General features: G+C 39.4%; 1 protein-coding gene across 1 annotated transcript; it reads right to left on the reverse strand.

The window, feature by feature from the left end:
• Window positions 1–9,831: 9,831 nt before the first annotated feature.
• On the reverse strand, window positions 9,832–10,989 carry LOC104114618 (uncharacterized). Its single transcript, XM_009625103.1, has 2 exons — window positions 10,522–10,989; window positions 9,832–10,428 (listed from the first exon to the last, which is right to left on the reverse strand). Exons 1-2 carry the CDS (start codon window positions 10,987–10,989, stop codon window positions 9,832–9,834), a joined length of 1,065 nt encoding a protein of 354 aa, XP_009623398.1.
• Between the last annotated feature and the right edge of the window lie 465 nt (window positions 10,990–11,454).

The following is an 11,454-nucleotide window of genomic DNA, read 5'->3' on the forward strand; positions in this document are numbered from 1 at the left end:
CCATTTTTACTCTAGTCGAAGTAACCCCGGCATGGCTAAGGTCACCGTTTTGGCATGACAATCCAATATAGCATGATAAGGTGACAACCAATCCATACCCAAGATTACATCAAAATCTACCATATCAAGAAGTAGAAGATCCACACTAGTCTCAAAACTCCCAATAGTAATCACACACGAACGATAGAAATGATCTACCACAACAGACTCTCCCATCGATGTGGAAACACACACAGAATCACGAGGCACAACCAGATATAAAGCAAAATAGGAGGACACATACAAATAAGTAGATCCTGGATCAAATAGAACTGAAGCATCTTTATGGCAAACTGCAACAATACATGTGATCATCGCATCAGATGACTCGACCTGAGGCCTAGCTGGAAAAGCATAAAATCGGGGCTGGGCCCATCACTCTGAATCGCGTCCTAGGACGACCTCTAACTAGCTGGCCTCCACCTCTAACGGCCTAACCTCTACCTCTAGCTGTCTAACCCTCGCCCCTAGCTGGTTGCGCGGGTGGCGGAACAGCTGGTGCTGGAATCATAGCACGAGAACCCTGTTGTTGTGAATTTCCTGATGCTTGAGGGCAAAATCTAACAATGTGTCTCGGATCACCACAGGTATAACAGGTCCTCGGCTATTATGACTGCTGACCTTGGAAATGGCCATGCCGACCTGGATAACCACTCTGATGACTCCGGATCTGAGGTGTATAAATAGGAGCTGGTGGTGCATTGTAAGCTAGCTGGTCGGAATGAGACACATGAGGGCCGTGACCACCTGAAGCACGGTGGGATACCTGGAGCACTGAATGAAATGGCCTGGGAGGATGGCCTCTATGAAAATTACCCCTGCCTCCATAAGAGGCACCACTGAACCCACCGAACTGACGAGTCCTCTTATCAGACCCCTGCCCTCTCTCTTGTGCAAGAACCATCTCGATCCTCCTCATAATTTTAGCAACCGCTTGAAAGGAAAACTCACTTCCGGTCTCCTTGGCCATCTGAAGCCTGATAGGGTGAATGAGTCCCTCAATAAACATCCTCACTCACTCTCTCCCTCAGTAGGTAGTAAAAGGAGAGCATGACGGGCTAAATCCATAAAACGGGTCTCATACTGGGTAACAGTCATACCGCCCTGCTGTAGATGCTCAAATTGCCTGCGGTAATCCTCTCTCAATATGATAGGGAGGAACTTCTCTAGAAATAGCCGTGAGAACTACTCCCAGGTCAATGTAGGCGATCCAACTGGTCTTGTTAATGTATAATCTCTCCACCAACTCTTGGCGGAACCCGTCATCTGAAATACAGCAAAACCGACCCCACTGGTCTCAACTATACCCATGTTCCGCAACACCTCACGGCAGCGGTCAAGGTAATCATGTGGGTCCTCAGAAAGTGTACCAATGAAGTGAACTGGAAAGAGCTTTGTAAACTGATCCAGTCTCAATAAGGCCTCAGAAGACATGGTTGGCCAATCACCGGCCTGTGCCGCAACAACTGGCTAAACTACCCTAACTGGCGGAGCTGCTGGAGCCTGAAACTGGGGAGCCATCTACTCCGGAGTGGGAGAAGTGGGAGTTTGTGCTCCTCCCCCAGCCTATAAGACGGGTGGTGCCACTGGAAATGTACCATTCTGGGCCACGCCCTCTATAAGACTCACCAAATGGACTAGAACGTCCTGAAGCACTAGAGTAGCTATGAATCATTCCGGGACCTGAACTGGTCCAACTGGTACAGTCTGAACTGGAACCTCCTCCTGAGGTTCTACAATAGGTGCTGCTGCTTGAGCTCTAGACTGAGCTCTACCTCTGCCTCGGCCTCTAGCATGACCTCGGACCCGATCTCTACCCCTGGTCATAGTTGCCACCGAGGGCTCTCTTCCCTGTCCATCGGTAGATGTATTACATGTTCTCACCATCTGCAAGAGAATAAGAATAGAATGGTTAAATCATCAATGATAGAATAAGATCGCACGACCGAATAAGAAAGAAATGATATTGTTCCTAAACTCCATAGCCTCTGAAAGATAAGTACAGACGTCCCCGTACCGATCTTTCAAACTCTACAAAGCTTGATCGTGACTCGTGAGACCTAAGTAACCTAGTGCTCTGATACCAACTTGTCACGACCCGAAATTCTCACCTTCAGGACCGTGATGGCGCCTAATATTTCACTTTCTAGGCAAGCCAATGTTAAAATAATATTAACCATTTTTAAGCAAATTAAATTAAACAGAAGTCAATTACTGAAATAGAGTGCGGAAGACCATAACTACCGAATCATCACAATACATCCCCGAATCTGGTGTCACAAGTACACGAGTCACTAGAATGATACAAATAAAGGTTTAAATAAAATTCAAGTTGTTCGAAAGATAATACACAGCAAAGGTAAGATAGAAGGGGACTTCAGAACTGCGAATGTTGTGAAATTATACCTCAAGTCTCCTCTGAGTAGTTGAATTCGAGCACGTCTATGGCACGCCGCTGGGACCAACTCCAAAATCTACACAAGAAGTGCAGAGTGTAGTATGAGTACAACCGATCTCATGTACTCTGTAAGTGTCGAGCCTAACCTCAACGAAGTAGTGACGAGTTACGTAAACAACGTGTACAAGTATATGCAAATACGAAGCAACAATAATACAATAAATAACTATTAATAAATTGGGAGAGGACATGCGAAGGAGAATGATATAATAATTTCAGCAGGAGAAGTATCACTTAGAAGCCAATTAATTCATCAACAATAAAATAAGCAACTAATAATATAAAAATGGCATGGTACCACCCTTCGTGCTTTTACTCTCATTCCTCTCATAATTTGATAAATAAATAATAATAATTGGCACGGCATTACCCTTCGTGATTTAACTCTCTTTTGGTACGGCATCACCCTTCGTACTTTTGCACTCTATGAAAATGGCACAACATCATCCTTCGTGCTTTTACACTCAAAAATGACATGGCAACACCCTTCATGCTTTTACACTCTTTCTCACCATGACAATGATAGTATAAATAATAAAAATGGCATGGCATCACCCTTTGTGTTTTTACACTCTTTCTCACCATATTCAACAATAATTAAATCAATAAAAATTTCATGAATAATGATCAAATAATCTATAATAAACTTAAGAAGAAATATCTTAATTATTAAGCAATTATTCAAAATGAAATAAATTCCTCCAACATGCTTTGACTCAACCACAACACATAAGTACTTGACACCTCACATATACGTTGTACCCGCACATTATATCACGTAGCAAATAGATAAATAAATCCTACTCCCTCAAGTCAAGGTTAACCACGACACTTACCTCGCATCGCAACCAAATTCAAGATTCCATTAAACCATTTCCTCCTTGCGAATTAGTGTCCGCAAGCTTCAAATCTAGTCACAAATAATTCAATATACTCAACACGAATCGTAGGAATTAATTCCATATGAAATTACTAATTTTTCAAATTAAATTCGAAATTCATCTAAAAATTCCACAGTGGGGCCCATGTCTCGAATCTCAGAAAAACTCACGAAATCCGAACACTCGTTCCGACATGAGTCCAACCATATAAAAATTATCAAATTCCGATGTCAAGTGAACCTTCAAATCTTAAATTTCATTTTTTGGAAAGTTTTACAAATATTCTAATTTTCTTCCATCTAAATCCGAAATAAATGATGAATATAGCCATGGGTTCATGAAATATAATCATTATATGATAAAGAATACTTACCCAGTTCGAAATCGTAAAAAAAACCCTTTGAAATCGCCCAAATCTGAGACTCAAAACTAAAAAAAGAGTAAAAATAGCTAACTCCCGATTTTATGTATTCTGTCTAGCATTTTCGCATCTGCGAACGAATTTCCGCATCTGCGAGCTCGCATTGTGATAAAAATCTCGCATTTGCAAAATGGGCTTGCCCAGCGTGTGTCCGCATCAGCGAAAATTTAGCCGCATTTGCGGCAGCGCAGAAGCGCATGAAGGAGTCGCATAAGCGGTACCTTCCACGTTTGCGATCGCCGAGCCGCAGAAGCGGTGGTTGCATCTGCAATCATTTTCTCGCAGAAGCGAGTAGGCTGCCCAGGCTCCAAATCGCAGAAGAAATGGGGCTTTCTGCAGAAGCGGGGCCGCACCTGCGCTTCAAAAGTCGCAGGTGCGAAACACCAAAACTAGACCTGCAGATTTTTACAAAAATGATCTGAAACACGTCCGAAACTCACCCGAGCCATTCGGGACCTCATCCAATTATACCAACCAGTCCTGTAATATAATACATACTTACTCAGGATCTCAAATCACATCGAATAACATCGAAATTACAATTCACACCTCGATTCGAGCTTTTGATTTTTCTAAACTTTTCACTTTGCAAAACTCGTGCCAAAACTTATTAAACGAATCCGGAATGACTTCAAATTTGGCACACAAGTCATAAATGACATAACAAAACTATTCTAATTTTCGGAATCTCAATCCGAGTCCGATATCAATAAAGTCAAATTTGTGGTCAAACTTTGGAAACCTTTAGCCTTTAGATTTCTAGTTTCCGTTAAATGGCCATAACTTGAGCTAGGGACCTCCAAATTAAATTTTGGGCATACGCCCAAGTCCCAAATCACGATACAGACCTAACAGAACTGTCAAAATACTGATCTGGGTCTGTTTGCTAAAAATATTGATCAAAGTCAACTTAATTGAGTTTTAAAGCTCTATTTCACATTTTAATCAATTTTTTCATATAAAAACTTTTCGGAAAATTATTCGGACTGCGCACGCAAGTCAAGAAATGATGAATAGTACTTTTCGAGGTCATAGAATACAGAAATGAATGTTTAAATTAAAGATATCATTTTGGGACATCACAATTTCTAACTCTTCCCTCTAATATGGAAACTGTTTAGATGGCATCAACAACTGATGGCAAGAAGAGATAGAGAATAATAGATAAAGCTTCAAACTCCATAAATATTTTCTGGAGTTTGAACTTCATATTTGAAACTCTAGGAATTTTTCAAGTGTATTGGAGTTTCACTTGTAGCAGTTTCAAACTCCAACACACTTTGCAGAAGTTTTCCGTAATTTAGCTAGGGATATTTTGTTCAAGTTTTATTTTCGTATTAAGAAGAGGCAATTTCTCAATTACATTTCAAATTGTGGCGAAATATTAACGAAGACCAAAAACTGGCCATTCGACGCCATTTTTCCATTACCAAGTTAGGTATGCATTTCCTCAGCCCCCGAATATTATGGGTTGGACTGCCACTCCAGCAACAGTAGAAATAGCATCCAATTGCCGCATTTCAATCGTGTCTTTACAAAATAACCACCATCTTGGATTGGCTATTTTTCGATTGCAGGGACTGAAGTGGCGCCCTTTCTAAGCCGATGGTTTATTGAAAATAACTTCTCTATCGTCACTATGTAGGGATAAGGCCTGTGTGTATACTAACCTTTCCAAAGCCCACTTGTGAGAATATACTAGGATTGTTGTTGATGTACTGACTGAAAGTGGCTATTTGTGATTTTTCCCCAGCAACACCGAAGGTATTAACATAATACTAGTCATTAACTCCGAGAACTCATGAAAATAACTCCGAGAACAATTCAGTAGTTAAAAAGCTATAATTTGAATCGTAATTAATTAAAGGCCACTCTCTATAATTTGATAGTTTCATAATTTTCTTCTCTTGCTTGAGTTGTCAAGAGGATGAGGAAAGTAATAAAACTAGAGAGAATTATTTTCTTTTGGTCTCACGAATTCACTTCATTAAGACAGCAAAGTAAAACAAATTCTATTTACATTTTTTACTACATCCAAACCAAACAAAGAAAGCAACAATAATTTCACCCAAGACAACAAAGCCAAGACAACAAACTTGGTATGTTTTTCCAAAGGGCGGGCCCAAACATATATAGTCTAATCTAATTTGAAGAGAATATCTTTTTCCCTTTCTTTTTTTTTTTTCAATAAACAAACTAATCGTGGAATTTACGTTGTCCAAGACTTAAAAGTAGACGACTTTTTGGTTTACGTTTAGGGGAAGTTGAAATCAATCTTTCTCTAGTTGAAAAATCTTATTCACTTTTTGGAAGGAGCTCTCAATGCCGAGAATTATTTACCAGTCTAGGTTCATTTGAGTTCAGCTTCCTTCTTTCTCACCCTCACTACTAAAAATATATAAATTAGCGACAGACAAATTCTGTAGCTAAATAGTAAGATCTGTCACTAATCCTATTTAGCGACTTAGCGATGAGTAGCAGTAGATTATCAAAAAATTCTATTAATTACAAGCGATTTAGCGACAAATTAGCAACGAGTCGTAACTAATTTCAAATTTTTAGTAGTGCTTTAAGCCTTCTAGACACTTGTAAAGGAAATTAAAAAACAAGTTGATATAAAAAAGAAAGAAGAGAATTTCGACCATCTTTCTTATTCACGTACGTTTTATAAAAACTCGACATTATCATTTCTTCATGATATGCATATTAGAGAATGAAATACATAAAAGGAATAAAGTAAGCTCCAAACTAAGAACTTTAATTTTAAAAAAGAAGTGTTGGAGAGCTAAACCCCCTCCCCCCCCCCCCCACCCCCAAAACAAAAAATAAAAAAAAAAACTCCCCACAAAAAAACGTGTTTCCTTATACGTGAAGTAACTAAGCAATAAAAGTAAACACAATGATTTTTACGTGAAAAATCACCCGGCTCAAAAGGTGCAAAAATCACGATCTACTACGTAGGATTTTCAACTTCAACTCCACTAGAACAATGAGCCAAAAATGTATCAATTACACGACTGTAATTCAATACTCTTCGGTACTCCTACTATAACTATTTGATTTACAAGTTACTCTAACTTGTAAAGCAAATAATCACTCCAACTCACTAATTATTTATGACACTTGATTACAACTCAATTTCGTAAAACACATTAACTAGACTCACTCAAGAAGAATACACTGCAAGTACTCGACTAGAGTAAACACATATGACTCTTCAGTTGATGTGTAAAAAGATAATTACATAAATCCAAAGTAGATAGTATTTAAGCGCATCAACTTGAGATCTTCTAGGAGTCCTATTCATAGTCAGTTTCTCCTTTTATAAGACTCCTATTGTTCCAAGGATTCTACAAACTTTGGGACTCTTGTCTCTGACTGAATTATCCGTATCTTCTTGAGAAACAACCATTATCACATGTAACAGCCTTCTTCCACCAAACTCGGACCTGGGTAACTTTGAGATAAAGTTATTATCTTGTATAGACGTACAATCATCAACTTGAGGAGCTGGTCATTTATCCTGAGGAGCTGGTTCTTTAGAACAGTTAAGCAGCTACATTGTGGACCTAGTTCTTTGAATTATTGTATTTAGACATACTTTGTTAATCATCAAAACATCAACAAATTCCCCCTTTTTGATGATGGCAAACTTTCACTACTAAAAATTCGGCAAAAACCGACCAAGATCGACCGACCAACTTTGATCGGTCAAAAAACCGACCAAACAACTGACCAAAGTTGGTCGGTTTTTTAAAATATTTTATTTTTTAATTTTGTTTTATGAAACCGACCAACTTTGGTCGGTTTTCTTTGGCGCAAAAATGCGGTAAACTATTTTTGAGTCCCGCAAAATTTACTTTCTAAGAAACCGACCAACTTTGGTCGGTTTTTCAATCAAAATAAATAAAAATTAATATTAAAAAATAGACCAAAATTGGTCGGTTAATTCGTCCGGTTATTTTAAAAAACTGACCAACTTTGGTCGGTAATTTTATTTTTTAATAAAACCAACCAACTTTGGTCGGTTATTTTTGTGCGAAAATATAATTAAAGAGTATAAATCAAATAAAAGACAGTCTTAAAATAAAATGCACCAACAGTCTAGTGGTAGAATAGTATTCTGCCACAGTACAGACCCTGGTTCGATTCCCAGATGGTGAATCTTTTGATTATATAATTAAAATACCAACCAACTTTGGTCGGAAAAAACCGACCAACTTTGGTCCATTTTTTTGCAATATTTTGTTTTTGAATTTAATTGATCGACCACAGTTGGTCGGTAATTTTCGACCAACTTTGGTCGGTATGCCTTTCCGACCACTAAAATATCGCCCACACGTAAAAGGTCACGGTTTGATCGGTTATTGGCCTTTACCGACCAAAGTTGATCGGTTTTTTTGGTCGATTTTTACCGAATTTTTAGTAATGTTTGTACATAGTAGAACCAGGTAATCACACCAAAGAACCAGATAATCACAACAAGTACTATTGACAGACATGTATTTCACAACCCACAACCTCCTAACCTTATCTTTCCCTTTTTGGCATCATCGGAAAAAAGAAGAAGAAGATGTTAGACAGATGAAGCACATATAACGTAAGATTCAAGGCCAACCAGGCTACAACACAAGCTTAAGAAATATCAAGGCAAACAGACTAGGCTGAAGATCAAATATTATATAAAGCAGTAAAGCAGAACAAGATGAGACATTAAGTAATGCCTAAATAAGTCTAGGACCTCGTCTTAACCATTAGAACAAAATAAACTAAGCATACTGCAAACTACTCAGACTAAGACCAAAAGAGAAAAAAGAAAGTAAGGCATCACTGGAATGGCAAAGCAAACTACAAACACTGGGAAGGAAAATGTTCAAGGGTGAGAGATAGAGGGGGTCAATGCTTTCACAAGGGTGGCAATTTGTTGGGCATGAGCTTCCCTATCTCTTCTGAGCTCTTTCCTAAGTTGCCCGTTTTCCTTTTTCAGCTCATCATTATCTTCACGAAGTTTGGCATTCTCTTCAACAGCTAACTCCAACCTCTTATTGAGCTCTGCAGCCCTACTGCTCCCAGGAAGAATAGCAGATCTTGTGGGTCCTCTAGCCTTGATCTCCTCATAGACACACTTCTTGAGGATAACAACATCCAAAACATCATTGTGGTTTCTATATTTAAGCTCAGGTAAGGCAATGTTGAGCTTGTCAAACAACTCAGTCAACATGAAACCATAACGCATAGCATGCTTAGGCTTGGAAGTATCTATAGCTCTTGCCATATGATGAATCATCAGGCTAGGGAGATTTATAGGTCGACCAGTGTCAAGCAGTTTCATTACAACTATGTCTAGCATAGTAGCTTCATGCCTTCTCTCAGACCTCTGAAAAATGCATGAATTGACAAACTGAAACAATAGCTTGTGGAAGGGAGTCATATCAGTCTTGTACACCTTCTAGGGAGCATCCAATTCAAACTTTTGAGAAAATCTTCTTGTGACCACAATGATAGTGTCAACATTATTGTCTATGGCTGGTCACTTTTTATTCAAGTAATTGTCAAATTCCAAAGACGAGATATTCAGAATCATCCCCAGCTACTCAGCATCAAACTTCATTTCAAATCCCCCTACATTACTCTTGACTACCTTCCCATCAAATTTAAAATTTGCATAGAACTCCACCACATCAGGAACATATACAGGAGGGAAAGCTTTGACAAACATGTGCTTCTACCCTTGTAGCTCAAGTTTTTCCACTAGTTGAGTCATCCCCTTCTCATCATTGTTGGCAAGAATCTTCCCATTTAGCACGTTTCTGTTGCTGAACTTTGTGAGTCGATCAACTGCAGTTGGCATATTCTTTCTTGTCTTTCCCTTACTGGCCCTTGCAGAAGGGGTAGCCGTTCTTGTAACTTTGGCAGCCTTTCTCTTTGGTGTAGAGGATTTAGCTGGCAAAGCAGATCCAGACTCATCTTCTCCATCAAGCTCAACGACAAGTTCCATAATTGAGACCTTCTTCCTTGGGTTCTTGGCACTTCTAGATAATGACCTGTTCATCAACAACATTTCTTTTACTCCTTATAAGAGGAGTCCTGGCAGGAGGAGCCACTCCTTTCCTCGTTGGGACTGCTAACTTTGTTGCTTTCACAGAAGTCTTCCTGGGTTTTTTCCCTACCTCAGACAATGGCAAGTTATCTTCATCACTGCTAACTTCTTCATCCCTAGTGAAAGGAGTTAACAGAGACCCAGGTTCTTGAGCCCTTGTCTCTTCACCAGTTGCTTCTGAATGGGCTATGACAGTGTTCCCAATGGTCATAGAGCCTTCATATTCCTCACTCAAATTCTGATTCTCTTTCTCACTCTCTTCATCCACTCCTTCACTCTCACTTACTTTTTCTTGATCCCTACCCTCACTCTCAGAGTTGTCCTCTTCTTTACTATGATTTTCTTCTTCTGCAGAATCATTTACTTGTTCACCTATCTTATCATCCGTATCACTTTCCTTCTTATTTCCAGATGCTCCCTCATTCTCACTCTTTTCTTCTTCATTGGCAATGTCTTCAGCATTATGCTCCTCCTGACTGTCCACATCTTCTTCTTCTTTTTCACCCCCATCATCTTCCTCATCCTCAGTCTAACTAAATGAAAGACCATCAGATACCTCCTTTTGTTCAAGTTATTTATTTCCTTCCTCCTCAACCACAGCCCCAACAGTAGTAGTATCTACCTCTTTTCTCGGATCACCTACACCCTTTTCTATAGTTAATTCCTCTACTTGTGGTTTCTCACTCGTGGGTGGGAGAGTATCTAAGGGTGCAACATCTATAGCAGATACCAAAATATCTAATTTCAAAGGGGTATGTTGTACCTGATTAGCATTGACTGGCACTGATTCCCCCTGAATCACAGATTCCTTGACCACTATGCCTACCTGAGTAGCAGTATCGGGCACTTTCTTGATAGATTTTCTTTGAGTAGCCTTGACCTTTGTTGACTTAGAGGTATTTTTCGCAGTAGGCTCAAGTGAATGGGTGGTTGGTTTTGGAAGTGGGGGTACAGTGGAGGTGGGGATGGTGAGAGCAGCATGAACATGGAATGATGATATAGGTACAGTGAAGGATATCGAAGGAGAAGGAGCAGGTATGGGTGTGGGTTCACTTGATGGCTTGGCACTTTTCTTTGATTTGGGCTTCATGATTTTGGATTTTGCTTCAGCCTTGGATGATGATTTGGCTTTAGAGGGGGTTTGACTGGATTTAGGAATGGCGATCAGATAAGAGACTCGATGAAGAGAAGGGGGGAATTGGTTCTTGATATTTGCTTTTGATTTTTGCTTAGGGTTTGAGAGAAACAGTAAGGTCTGAGAAGCTGATCATAAGGGCCTTTTAAAGACGTTACTCCTGATTTGGTTGGAAGAGAGAAGGTGACCAAATTTGAGTTCTAACGGGACTCTTATAAGGGTTACTTTGACAGTAAGAATTTCAGGAGTAATTGAACTCTAATTGCACTAGGAATCCCCCTTACTCTTTGACAAAAAGACGACTGGAAGTGTTGACAACATAATTATAAGTCTAATAATAACAATAATTTTAGGATATTAAGTCCCAATAAATTAATACAATATGGCATGTACCTGAGTCGAAGAACCAACTCCTTAGCA

This window comes from Nicotiana tomentosiformis, chromosome 9, assembly GCF_000390325.3.
Source record: "Nicotiana tomentosiformis chromosome 9, ASM39032v3, whole genome shotgun sequence".
In the NCBI taxonomy this organism is placed as follows: domain Eukaryota; kingdom Viridiplantae; phylum Streptophyta; class Magnoliopsida; order Solanales; family Solanaceae; genus Nicotiana; species Nicotiana tomentosiformis.

Excerpts from the sequence above, each read along its gene's own strand:
- LOC104114618 (XM_009625103.1), bottom strand. The coding sequence starts at position 10,989 with ATGAAGCCCAAATCAAAGAAAAGTGCCAAGCCATCAAGTGAACCCACA. Across the intron at positions 10,429-10,521 it reads TAGGTGATCCGAGAAAAGAG|ACTGAGGATGAGGAAGATGA; the intron begins GTAGATACTACT and ends TCATTTAGTTAG.